At 48.4% G+C, this 13,849-nt stretch overlaps 1 protein-coding gene across 2 annotated transcripts in view; it reads left to right on the top strand.

Moving 5' to 3' along the window:
- Nucleotides 1-13,849, top strand: part of LOC140741953 (metabotropic glutamate receptor 2-like) — a 63,683-nt gene that overhangs the window by 27,493 nt on the left and 22,341 nt on the right. For both annotated transcript variants that reach the window (XM_073072563.1, XM_073072562.1), the window contains one exon: nt 713-1,274. In XM_073072563.1, the coding sequence (XP_072928664.1) occupies nt 798-1,274 (477 nt within the window). In that variant the 5' untranslated portion in view covers nt 713-797. The remainder of the gene's footprint in view (nt 1-712; nt 1,275-13,849) is intronic.

Here is a 13,849-nt window from a genome sequence, read left to right as displayed (position 1 = left end):
TCTGATTGGGTGACAGCACATTCCTAAGTTAAACAACGAAGCCTCTTATCTCAGCTGAGAGCAGAACAGACTGCTCTTACAGATCTGCTAAAATGAAATACCTGCAGCAGAGCAGTGAAGACCTTAAGCAGGGTGTTACACAATGGTGCAAGGTGAAATGTTTAATGGGAGCCTGAGGGGAACTTCTTCATTCAGAGTGTGGAATGAGCTGCTGGTAGAAGTGGTGGGTATAGGTTTGATTTCAACATTTAAGCGAAGTTTGGATAGGTACATGGATGGGAAGGGTATGGAGGACGATGGTCCAGGTGCAGGTCAGTGGGACTAGGCAGAATTACAGTCTGGCATGGACTAAATGGGCTGAAGAGCCTGTTCTGTGTTGTTGTGCTCAGTGACTCTATGGCTCGATTATTCCTGGCCTCTGCCTACAGTATAATTTTGACTTGGTACTCCCTGGGAACCAACCATCTGTTGGCCCATTGCTTCCCCCTGATTTAATGCTACTTTTCAAGAAGAATTTCTAGGCTAGTTAACCTCATGTGACAGCAGTTCTGCTACACAACACAGCGGATGTTTCTCGAATATACAATTATTTAAATTCTTCTGCCGATTTATTCTAAAGAGTGTGATGGTGACATTTCTGTCACAACATTTAAATCACATCTTTGTGTGACGCTCCACCTCTAATACACAATCTCTAAATCTCACTCCGCAGGCGTTTGAAGGATGTAACTGGATTCCAGTGTCTGGAGCTCATTCAGCCTCCTCTGTGAGCTTTGTGATCCCTGTGCAGCCTAACTATGAAGAAACCAGATAGGTACCTCCAGCTGCCTCTCACTCTCCTGCACTTCCTACTGCAGACAGTCCTCCCTGCCTCCAGCAACTCTGCTGTCGGGAAGAAGGAAATCACCATTGAAGGAGACTTGGTGATTGGGGGTTTGTTCCCAGTTCACGGGAAGGGCAATGGTTTGGAGGACTGTGGAAGGATCAACGAGCAGCGTGGAATCCAGCGGCTTGAGGCGATGCTCTTCGCATTGGACGCGATAAACAAGGACGCTTCCATTTTGCCGGGGATTAAGTTGGGTGCCCACATCTTGGATACCTGCTCCAAGGACACCTATGCTTTGGAGCAGTCGCTAGAATTTGTGAGGTCCTCGCTAACTAAAGTAGACGAGACAGAGTACATCTGCCCGGACGGGTCTTATGCGATTCACGATGACATGACCTTCGCCATTGCAGGGGTCATTGGCGGCTCTTACAGCGACGTATCCATTCAGGTAAGAGGCAGTGAAGCAGGGCACTAAGGGATGAGGAAGGACACAAGTCAAACTGTTGTTAACCAGGAGAGTTATTCAGTAATTCCACTGAGCTAACTCAAAAAGGTGTTAAAGGAAGAGGCTGGCTTGTATATGTACTGTACATAGAACCTTGATGCTATGAGTCTCATTGACAGTTGAATATAGCGACATACAGAATGTGTCAGCCATTCAGTGGTTTCAAGGCTTAGCTTTATTCACCATAAGTCCATAAGACCACAAAAATAAGAGCAGATTTAGGCTATTGGGTCCAGAGTCTGCTTCTGCATTCCCTCATCCCTCTCAACCTCATTCTCCTGCCTTCTCCCTGTAACCTTTGACACCCTGACTAATTAAATATACAATTACATTTACAGTGGATTCCAGTTAATTAGGACACATCACGGCCACTACATTTTGGCCCAATTAAGCGACTGTTCCAATTAGCCCGTTTCATGGAAGTACCGGTAGCTAAAAAGGTATAAATAAGATAAACTACCATTTAACTGAGTAACAAATTATGTATTTAAATGAAATACAGAACAGATTAAAGCACTATCAATGATACTACAGTACTATAAAACGGTGTATCAACAGAGGGATTTGTCCAGTGTACGCTGCTGTGTATAGGGTGGCCAGGGAGGGAGATCACCTCTGGTGGATGTCCATTCTGAGTCCGCTCACTCACTTTTAGTTCCCACTGGACACTCAGCTCTCACCTGTGGCTCCTAGTAACCGTCTGCATATGACAGTGGCCACACCCTGGTGCACTACCTCAACAGGTGAGCTAAACGGGGTGAGAGTAGCCAGCAGGCCTCATACCCCGGTGAAGTAGGGACATGCCTGTGAAATCAACTCAGCAGACTGGGTGGATGAGATCAATAGTGAGATCCAAGAAGGTGTTTCTGTTATGCTTTGTGGGGAGGGAAGGGCATGAAAAGGCACAGAAGCAGTCATGGTTATCCACTGCACCCAAGGAAGATCCCGGTTTGTGACTACTCATATCACTGGACCTGGACTTCCGAGGGTGGGAGAGTGGAACTATCCCAGTGCAATGGCTTTTCCTCTTTAAAAACTTCCCTGATTTCACTGTCATCATCAGATATGGCGGATAGCCAACACACTGCCGTGTTCTTTTGATTGACTGTAAAAAATCAAAATTAGCAGAGACATCCAGTGTAGATAATGGACTTCCTTCATATAATGCTTTCAACAATTGCATCCTCCTAATCTTCATTTACATTGTAATATTTAAGGTGATTGCTGATACCTTCAAAGAGTTTCATGATTCCTATCTGGTTGAAGTAGTGAGATCATTTCATCTTCACTCCCTGCTGTTTCTGGCATCTCCAAGCCTGAATGCTTACAGCCACAGTGAGCAAACAATTCTATATTGACTTACTGCCCATTTCTCACCAACTATTAATGACAGAAATCACTGTTTTTTGAACACAAACACATGCAAATGACATTGTTCACTCTAAGCATGGTGTAGTGTCTAACGGCCACACAAGTTCATGTGACAAACCCTAGTTAGAAACTGCTTGGCAACGGCCTCATGTCCCAATTAAGCAGCATGGTGTCTCAAATAAATGAAGGTAATCCCGTCTATTTTCTCGACGTGTTTTCATTCTTTAGAAGTTGTCCCAAATAAGTGGCTGTCCCAATTAACCAATAGACCAACTTACTGGAATCCACCTCATTAGAAATTTGCTATGGCATGTTGGTCTGGGCATGACATGCAATAAAAGCAACAGTCAACAATTAGAAGAATAAAAAGTTACATAAAAAAGCTAACCAAGTTAGAGGTTAAAGGATGGATATGGAATAAAATATGCATGAATACATAAATTCCAGGATGTATTTACAATGGAAACAACGTTATAAACAGTGGTTTAAAGTGTTTACAGTGCAGGGACTGAGGCAATAGATGATGGGGGGTGGCTAACTAGAATAGTTGATCAGATTAACTGACTGGGGGAAGAAACTTTTAAGATGGCATGTTCTTTATTTTAGCCCTATAGTGCTTTCCAGAAGGGTATTTTGCAAAATGCAGTGACCACAATGATTTTTCCTGCCCACATACACGTCCTACAGTGATGATAGATTGCAGCCAATGACTTTTTCTGCCCACCAGACAGGAGCATGTTTGTAATTTGCACACCTGCTGTTGTAGTTGTGAGCTCAGGGATCACACTGGAGAGCCGAGTGTGTGCTGGCACCCCAGTAAAGACACTTTGTCATTGTGTATGGTACGGAAGACTCTGGTCAATGGAAACTGGTAGAACCCCCCCAATTATACTCAGCTGATATCACTAAAGTAGCTCATTGCTCCCCTGTTTCTGTATGGGATCTTGTTATGTAAAAGTTGCCCATCACAACCGGCATTGCTGACTCTGAAAACTCACACTCATTCCTCAATTGCACTTTATTTACTCGTGTACAAGCAGAACAACATGGCCCCTGCCATGAAACTGTTCTAAAGTTGGAACAGATAAGTGCCATTTTTATACAGAATTGACCAGCAGTTATGGATATTGACCATTTGGTAAAATGTGTGTTCAAATTCCTCATTACATGATCAATCACCATTCACAATAGACGCGTTAGCAGTCAATAGAAACTATAGATAACTACCAATGATACCCTAGTCCAGGGGTTCCCAATCTGGGGTGTTGAATGGTCATGGTCCGTGGCACCCCTGCCCTGGTAGGTACATGCCTTGCATCCTTATCTTGTCTCATCTGCGCAAAGGAGGGTATTCTCTTCAAACACCACTCTCCAAAGGCCTTCTCGCCTGGGTTGACTGTAAACTATCCCTGCCGGGACTTTACCTTAACCCTGGTCCATGCTGACTAAGAAACCATTTGCCTGTGTTTGGCCCACATTCCTCTAAACCTTTCTTATCCATGTACTTGTCCAAGTGTCTTTCAAGTGTTATCAGTGCACCTACCTCAACCACTTCCTTTGGCAGTTCATTATTTATACCACTGCCCTCTGTGTGAGGAAGTTGCCCCTGCTTCTATTAAATCTTTCCCCTTTCACTTTAAACACGTCTTCTAGTTCATGGTTCCCTAACCCTGGGAAAGGACGAGGTGCATCCATGCAACCTATGCCCTGCATGATAGTAGACACGTCCACAATATCCCTTTCTCTATTCATAAAGGAATAAAGTCCTCACCATTCTCTCCATAACTCTATAACTTCTCTCCTCAAGTCACAGCAACATCCTCTTGTTTTTCTGCACTTATTCCAACAAGGGTTCTACCAGCTTGTCTGTAGCAGAGTGACCAAAACTGAGCACAATATTCCAAATGTGGCCTTACCAATGCCTTTTAAAAGAGTGGGGAGGGGGTCTCATTGAAACCTATTGAATATTGAAAGGCCTAGATAGATTAAATGTGGAGAGGATGTTTCCTGTAGAAGGGGAGTCTAGGACAGGGGTCGGCAACCTTTTTGTCTCTGTGGGCCGGATCGCGTATTAATGAGCAGACAGTGGGCCAGATAAATGCCATAACAAACTTGAAATATGGGAATTATCCATTTAAATGCATCTAGTTATGTTTTTCCTCAAATTAATGAATTACGCATGCTAGAAAATCATTTGTGCTTAACCAAGGATGCCAATTAGTAATCAAAGAACTCAGTTTCATTGCAATTTATTTCAATCAAGGCATCTTTTGAATCTATTAAAAGGACAGAAAGAATCTTTAGACATAAAACGTATGAGCACGATGCATTGATTTCTTGTTAAAACACAGTGACGCTGTTTCTGTTTACAAATTTGAACAATCCCATCTGAAGACCTGTGCGTGCTCATAGAGTATCTAATACAGATTAATAAGGTAGTCTGCCTTCCCATCATTCGTTCATACCAGTGTTTGGTTTGGAACAAAACGGAACCTGGGGCCAGTGTAACAAGATGCCATGCACGTCCATCAGTGTGGTCGCGTGAAACACTCAGAATAAGGAAAAATCACTCACGGGCCGGATAAGCATAGTATCCCAATATTTGCTTGTGGGCCGGTCAAAATACCTTTGCAGGCCGGATCTGGTTGCCTACCCTGGTCTAGAATAAGGGGACCAACCCCAGAATGCCAGAACTTCCCTTTAGGACAGAGATGAGGAAGAACCACTTTAGCCAGAGGGTGGTGTGCCTGTGGAATTCATTGTTACAGGCAGCTGTGGAGGCCGGGTTACGGGGTATATTTAATGAAGAGGTTGATAGCTTCTTGATTAGTCAGGGCGTCAAAGGTCACAATTGAGAATGGAGAAGAATGGGTTTGAGATGGAAAATCAGCCATAGTCATGGGAATTCATTGCCACAGATGGCTGTGGAGGTCAAGTATTGGATATATTTAATGTGGAGATTGAAAGGGCCTCAATGGTTATGGGGAGAAGGCAGGAGAATGGGGTTGAGAGGGATAATAAATCAGCCATGATCAAATGGTGGAGCAGACTCGATGGGCTGAATGGCCTAATACTGCTCCTATGTCTTATTGGCTTATGGTGTTATGGTCTTGTATATCTGCAGCATCACACAGATGACTTGGAAAGGGTGTTTCCTGTGTTGCGCATGCCTTGCTTGGGATGTACGGGAGGACACTTGTTTCTTGTTGCAGGGGTTGTTTTACTTGCCAGCCACTTGTGACATCAGTTGAGTGATGAGTGGGGAGTGGATAGAGTTGACTGGGCCTCTCTCTGCCTTTTGCCCTTTGTAGGATGGGTGTGTATTACAACAGGCAGATGCTAAACCCAGCAACCTTCCTACTGGTCCACACTGAGGACAGCAGAAATCCAGAACTACAAAACAAGCACAATTTGCCATAACACAAATCCTCATTATCTGAGCACATGTTAAGAAATGCAAGTTGAAAAACAAACTGTTTAAATTTTTTACTTTTTTGTATAAGAATACATTTTATTTCATATCTCGAATTTTGGGAAGCTATTTGTAAATTCTGTAAGGGCAAATTCCAGCTACGTATACAGCTGTGTTGCAAAGATTGCCTGTCCTTCTGATGTCAGTATGGGTTTTACAGCAACCAGTTACTTTTAATTGTATGAAATGCATTAAGTGATTGGGCAGCAGGTGTGAACAGTGGGAGTTTGACATATCTTGTGCTTTATAAGCCAGAGGTTGTCAATTACGGCTCTTACTGAAGGGTTAATTAAAAGGAAGGCCATAGCCAGGAACAGTAAAGGCCATTGACTACTGCTTCACTAAGCAGTGAAGCGTCAATCTTGACCTACCACACAGAGCATTATTCCACAGGGGTCCACACCCACCATTTCTGCTGGAAGATTTTTTGAATTTGTTGGAACACCTACCTACGAGATGGCATTTTGGAGCAGTTTGTGCTTGAGCCTGCTTGGGGAAAGGATGTCTTAGACTGGGTGTTGTGTAATAACCCAGATCTTATTAGGGAGCAATGTAAAGGAACCCTCAGGGGACAGTGATCATAATATGATTGAATTCATACTGCAATTTGAGAGGGAGAAGCGTAAGTCAGATGTATCAGTATCGCAGTGGAACAAAGGGAATTACAGAGACATGAGAGAGGAGCTTGTCCAGGTGGATTGGAGGAGGATACTGGCAGGGATGACAGCAGAACAGAGATGGTTGAAGTTTCTGGGTGTAGTTCACAAGGTGTGAGATAGGTATGTCCCACAGAAGAAGTAGTTCTCAAACAGCAGGGGTAGGAAACCACGTGCCCTCTAATCCAGACCACGTCCTGGTGAACCTCTCCTTCACCCTCTTCAAAGCTTCCCAGTATTTCTGTAATGGGGCATAACTACACACAAGACTCCACATGTGGCCCAAACAAAGTTTTATACAGCTGCAATTTTTGCCCACTTTTCCCTGACCGATAGAAACAAACTTACTATACAACCGCAGTAGCCTCCCCACCATCGAGGACATCTTCAAAAGGAGATGCCTTAGAAAGGTGGCATCCATCATTAAGGATCCCCACCACCAGAAAACATGCCCTCTTCTCATTACTATCATCAGGGAGGACGTACAAGAGCCCAAAGGCACCCACTCAACGTTTTAGACACAGCGTCTCCTCATGCAACAAATTTCACAACATATGCCAGAGATAATAAACCTGATTCCAATATTCTTTAGCACCCGGTCTACTTGTGATGCCACTTAAAGAGACCTGAAATTCTCTTGATCATTCTATAAACTCTACTTTGTAAGTGTCTTGTCTGACTTCTGACACCTGTTCCTTGGAGGATTGCAACCATTGTTACAAGCCTGCTTCCCTAGCCTGCCTGTGTCCTGTCTGCAGCTGCTTGAAGCTGAATCAGACTGAGCTGAGCTTCTACTGCAGACAGCCTTGGTGACGTCTGCCTCAGATCACCGGCTCTGAAGCTCATCCTCACCCCTGTCACTTCTATATATATATTCCATTTCCACGTACTGCTGATGCAACTGGCTTTTCGGCAACACATTTTACGATTCCCACATAGTTTCTGGATCCTCTGTACTCTCGCCCGTCCACATCTCCTTCACCTCTTCCAGACCTAAAACTCTCCCAGACACTCCTGTTCTTCCAGCTGGATCACATGTTTAATGGCTGAACTCTGAGCCTTCGAACACAGAATATGGAACATAGAATACAGATCATTGCAGTACACTACAGGCCATTTGACCCACAACGTTGTGCCAACTTTTCAACCTATTCTAACCTTCCTTCCTACTTAGCCCTCCATTTTTCTATCATCCATGTGCCCATATAAAAGATTCTTAAATGCCCCTAATGTATCTGCCTCTACCACCATCCCTGGCAGAGTCCTCCATGCAGCCACCATCCTCTGTGTAAAAAAACTTACCTCTGACATCCCCCTATACTTCCCTACAACCACCTTAAAATGATGCCCCTTTGGACTGGCCATTTCTACCCTGGAGAAAACATGTCTGGCTATTCACTTGATCTTATCATCTTATACACCTCATCCTCATTTACTCCTAAGAGAAAAGCCTTTGTTCACTCAACCTATTTTCATAAGACATGCTCTCTAATCCAGACAGCATCTTGGTAAATCTCCTCCACATCTTCTCCAAAACTTTCACATCCAGCTCTTGAACTCAGTCCCCTGACGACTGAAGGTCAACACACAACCCGCCTTCTTAACTTCTCTATAAACTTGTGTGGCAATATTAAGGCATCTATGGAAGTGGGCTCCAAGTTTTCTATGGTTTCTATCTCTCACTTCTCCTTCAGGGTTTTAGTTTAGAGGTGGCACAGTAGCGTGCAAATGCTTTAGAGCGGCAGCTATTAAGATCAGGGTTTGATTCCCATTGCCAACACGTATGTATGTATGTATGTATGTATGTACAGTTAGATTTAGGATCAGTGAGCTTTGAACACTTGCTCTGCACAATTGTCTTTGATTTGATTTGACGCAAATGACGCATTTCTCTGCCTGGTTCAATGTAGATGTGACAAGTAAAGCTAATCTTTAATCTTTCCTTTAAACTGACCAATCTATCCAAGTTTACCCTAGATTTGTGAAGTACCCTGTGTTAAAGGCACTTTAAATAAATAAATAATATGGCTGATGTTCTGTATTACTTAAATTAGTTCCCTCTCTGTACAATGCAATATTGTACCTTCAGGGTCCAATTCCCAAAACCCTCTCTAGGCAAAGCTACAATTGTTGAACAGCTCTTGGCAATGAATATCGATATCCCAACTCAGAATTTATTCTATTTCCCCCTGTCTGTAGAACAGAGAGTTCTGTCCTGGTTCTGAACAATTTGTGTTAGGTTTTCACTGATCGTAGACAATAAGCATTTAATAAATCCTTTGCATTCTATATGGAGGGAAGTTAGACCTGCCAGCCTGTTGGAGAGATGCTGCCCCCTGCTGGGAGCTCTTCGGGAAAGGCTGCAACCTGTACTTTTTCCCTGTCCTGCAATTTCCAGTACACAAGAGTAGAGCAGAACGAAATAATCGTTACTCCAGCGCATTACATTACGGATAAGGGCCTTTTGGCCCAACGAGTCCATGCTGAATGTACTGCTCACCTAGCTGGTCATCATTTCCCTCCAGTCTCCTCCCCTCCATGTACCTACCCAATTACTTGTTAAATTTTACGATTGAACCTGTTTCAACCATTTTCTGTGGCAGCTAGTTCCTTCCACTCACCACCCCATGTGAAAAAATTTCCTCTGAGATCCCTTTTAAATCTTCCCCTCTCACCCTAAATCTATGCCCCCTAGTTTTGGGCTCCCCTACCCTGGGGAAATACTTCTATAAGATTGGCCTCATTCTCAATCCTCTTCACATCTCAGTGTTTGAACCCAGTCTCTCCTGATGTAGAGTCATAGTCAGGGAGTCGGAGAGCACTGCAGCACGGAACCAAGTCTTTCAGCACCAAACCCTTGTTCTCCCTAGTCCCATCGACCTGCACCAGTGCATTGCCCTCCATACCCCTCCCATCCATCTGCTGGCAGCTCATTCCACTCTCTCACACCCTCTAAGTTCCTCCTCAGATTCCCCTTAAATATTTCACCTTTCACCTTTAACCTATGAAGTCTTGTTCCAGTCTCATCCAAACCTGCTTGCATTTACTCTATCTATACCCTTCATAATTTTGTAAACCTGTATCAAATCTCCCTTCATTGTATGCTCCAGGTAATAAAGTCCAAACCTGTTCAACCTTTCCCTAAAGCTCAGTTCCTGGCAGCATCCCTGTACGTGTTCTCTGTACTCTATCTAAATGATCTCTCTCCCATAGGCTGGTGATCAGAACTGCACACAATACTCCAAATTAGACCTTATCAATGTCTTATACAACTTCAGCAGAACATCTGATCTCCTGTATTCATTTTCTGTACTTTGATTTATGAAGGCTAATGTGCCAAAGTTTTCTTTATGACCCTATCTATACCCGTGACACCACTTTCAAGGAATTATAGATCTGAATTCCCAGATCCCTCTGTTCTACCGCTCTCCTCAGTGCGCTATCATTTGCTGTGTAAGTCCAACCCTAGTTTGTCCTCCCAAAATGCAACACCTCACATTTGTCTGCATTAAGTTCCATCTGCACTTTCCAGCCCATCTCTCCAGCTGGTCCAGATCCCGCTGCGACCTCTGATAGCTTTCTTCGCTGCTCAAGGAGGCAGGCTATCAAAGCTTACAATCTGATTCAGACTAGGTGAAAAATCTTGATGACACCTGCAAATTCCTTGTTCCAGTTTACCACATTATCATCTAGATCATTGCTATAGATGACAAACAACACCAGACCCACCTCCGATCCCTGTGGAACACCAACACCACAAATCACGGACCTCCAGTCAGAGAGGCAACCATCTACAGCCACTATGGCTTCTCCCACAAAGCTGATGTCAAATCCCGTTTTCTGCCTCATCCTTTGCAAATGGTGGAAATACGCTGCTCCCACTCCCTTCTTCATCACCACACCCACCCTTAAGCTTTTTTCCTTTAGATCTGTTACTCAACAGAAATGGAGCAAGTCCAGGTTTATCAGCAGAGCCAGTCATTTAAGAAACAGGAAACTGGAGCATGCGGAGGAAACCCATGCAGTCACAGGGAGAACGTACAAACTCCTTTCAGACAGCAGTGTGAAATGAAGGCCAATCTAACAGCTGGTGCACTGTAAAGTGAGACACTAACTGCTATGGGAAGGGGAAGTTGTTGTCTAAGTTACTACCTGATGAGGAAAGTGTTGCCCAGGCCTCTGCCTGACGGGGAAGGTGTTGCCCAGGCCTCTGCCTGACGGGGAAGGTGTTCCCAGGCCTCTGCCTGACGGGGAAGGTGTTGCCCAGGCCTCTGCCTGACGGGGAAAGTGTTGCCCAGGCCTCTGCCTGACGGGGAAAGTGTTGCCCAGGCCTCTGCCTGACGGGGAAGGTGTTGTCCAGGCCTCTGCCTGATGGGGAAGGTGTTCCCAGGCCTCTGCCTGACGGGGAAGGTGTTGCCCAGGCCTCTGCCTGACGGGGAAGGTGTTCCCAGGCCTCTGCCTGATGGGGAAGGTGTTCCCAGGCCTCTGCCTGACGGGGAAGGTGTTGCCCAGGCCTCTGCCTGACGGGGAAGGTGTTCCCAGGCCTCTGCCTGATGGGGAAGGTGTTGCCCAGGCCTCTGCCTGACGGGGAAGGTGTTCCCAGGCCTCTGCCTGACGAGGATAGTGTTGCCCAGGCCTCTGCCTGACGGGGAAGGTGTTCCCAGGCCTCTGCCTGACGGGGAAGGTGTTCCCAGGCCTCTGCCTGACGGGGAAGGTGTTGCACAGGCCTCTGCCTGACGGGGAAGGTGTTCCCAGGCCTCTGCCTGATGGGGAAGGTGTTCCCAGGCCTCTGCCTGACGGGGAAGGTGTTGCCCAGGCCTCTGCCTGACGGGGTAGGTGTTGCCCAGGCCTCTGCCTGACGGGGTAGGTGTTGTCCAGGCCTCTGCCTGACGGGGTAGGTGTTGTCCAGGCCTCTGCCTGACGGGGTAGGTGTTCCCAGGCCTCTGCCTGACGGGGAAGGTGTTGCACAGGCCTCTGCCTGACGGGGAAGGTGTTGTCCAGGCCTCTGCCTGACGGGGAAGGTGTTGCCCAGGCCTCTGCCTGACGGGGAAGGTGTTCCCAGGCCTCTGCCTGACGGGGAAGGTGTTGCCCAGGCCTCTGCCTGACGGGGTAGGTGTTGTCCAGGCCTCTGCCTGACGGGGAAGGTGTTCCCAGGCCTCTGCCTGACGGGGTAGGTGTTCCCAGGCCTCTGCCTGACGGGGAAGGTGTTCCCAGGCCTCTGCCTGACGGGGTAGGTGTTCCCAGGCCTCTGCCTGACGGGGAAGGTGTTGCACAGGCCTCTGCCTGACGGGGAAGGTGTTCCCAGGCCTCTGCCTGACGGGGATAGTGTTGCCCAGGCCTCTGCCTGACGGGGAAGGTGTTGCCCAGGCCTCTGCCTGACGGGGAAAGTGTTGCCCAGGCCTCTGCCTGACGGGGAAGGTGTTGCCCAGGCCTCTGCCTGACGGGGAAGGTGTTCCCAGGCCTCTGCCTGATGGGGAAGGTGTTGCCCAGGCCTCTGCCTGACGGGGAAGGTGTTCCCAGGCCTCTGCCTGACGGGGTAGGTGTTGCCCAGGCCTCTGCCTGACGGGGTACGTGTTGCCCAGGCCTCTGCCTGGCGGGGAAGGTGTTGTCCAGGCCTCTGCCTGACGGGGTAGGTGTTCCCAGGCCTCTGCCTGACGGGGTAGGTGTTGTCCAGGCCTCTGCCTGACGGGGTAGGTGTTGCCCAGGCCTCTGCCTGACGGGGAAGGTGTTGCCCAGGCCTCTGCCTGACGGGGAAGGTGTTGCCCAGGCCTCTGCCTGACGGGGAAGGTGTTGCCCAGGCCTCTGCCTGACGGGGAAGGTGTTCCCAGGCCTCTGCCTGATGGGGAAGGTGTTGCCCAGGCCTCTGCCTGACGGGGAAGGTGTTCCCAGGCCTCTGCCTGACGGGGTAGGTGTTGCCCAGGCCTCTGCCTGACGGGGTAGGTGTTGCCCAGGCCTCTGCCTGGCGGGGAAGGTGTTGTCCAGGCCTCTGCCTGACGGGGTAGGTGTTCCCAGGCCTCTGCCTGACGGGGTAGGTGTTGTCCAGGCCTCTGCCTGACGGGGTAGGTGTTGCCCAGGCCTCTGCCTGACGGGGAAGGTGTTCCCAGGCCTCTGCCTGACGGGGAAGGTGTTCCCAGGCCTCTGCCTGACGGGGTAGGTGTTGCCCAGGCCTCTGCCTGACGGGGAAGGTGTTCCCAGGCCTCTGCCTGACGGGGTAGGTGTTCCCAGGCCTCTGCCTGACGGGGTAGGTGTTGCCCAGGCCTCTGCCTGACGGGGTAGGTGTTGCCCAGGCCTCTGCCTGACGGGGAAGGTGTTCCCAGGCCTCTGCCTGACGGGGTAGGTGTTCCCAGGCCTCTGCCTGACGGGGTAGGTGTTGCCCAGGCCTCTGCCTGACGGGGTAGGTGTTGTCCAGGCCTCTGCCTGACGAGGATAGTATTGCCCAGGCTTCTGCCTGGCGGGGAAGGTGTTGTCCAGGCCTCTGCCTGGCGGGGAAGGTGTTGTCCAGGCCTCTGCCTGACGGGGAAGGTGTTGCCCAGGCCTCTGCCTGACGGGGAAGGTGTTGCCCAGGTTTCTGCCTGACGGGGAAGGTGTTGCCCAGGCCTCTGCCTGACGAGGATAGTGTTGCCCAGGCCTCTGCCTGACGGGGTAGGTGTTGCCCAGGCCTCTGCCTGACGGGGAAGGTGTTCCCAGGCCTCTGCCTGACGGGGTAGGTGTTCCCAGGCCTCTGCCTGACGGGGTAGGTGTTGCCCAGGCCTCTGCCTGACGGGGAAGGTGTTCCCAGGCCTCTGCCTGACGGGGTAGGTGTTGCCCAGGCCTCTGCCTGACGAGGTAGGTGTTGCCCAGGCCTCTGCCTGACGGGGAAGGTGTTGCCCAGGTTTCTGCCTGACGGGGTAGGTGTTGCCCAGGCCTCTGCCTGACGAGGATAGTGTTGCCCAGGCTTCTGCCTGATGGGGAAGGTGTTGCCCAGGCCTCTGCCTGACGGGGAAAGTGTTGCCCAGGCCTCTGCCTGATGGGGAAAGTGT

The sequence above is a fragment of the Hemitrygon akajei genome, chromosome 19 (genome assembly GCF_048418815.1).
Source record: "Hemitrygon akajei chromosome 19, sHemAka1.3, whole genome shotgun sequence".
Lineage (NCBI taxonomy): Eukaryota > Metazoa > Chordata > Chondrichthyes > Myliobatiformes > Dasyatidae > Hemitrygon > Hemitrygon akajei.
This window is presented reverse-complemented; position numbering and strand designations above follow the sequence as displayed.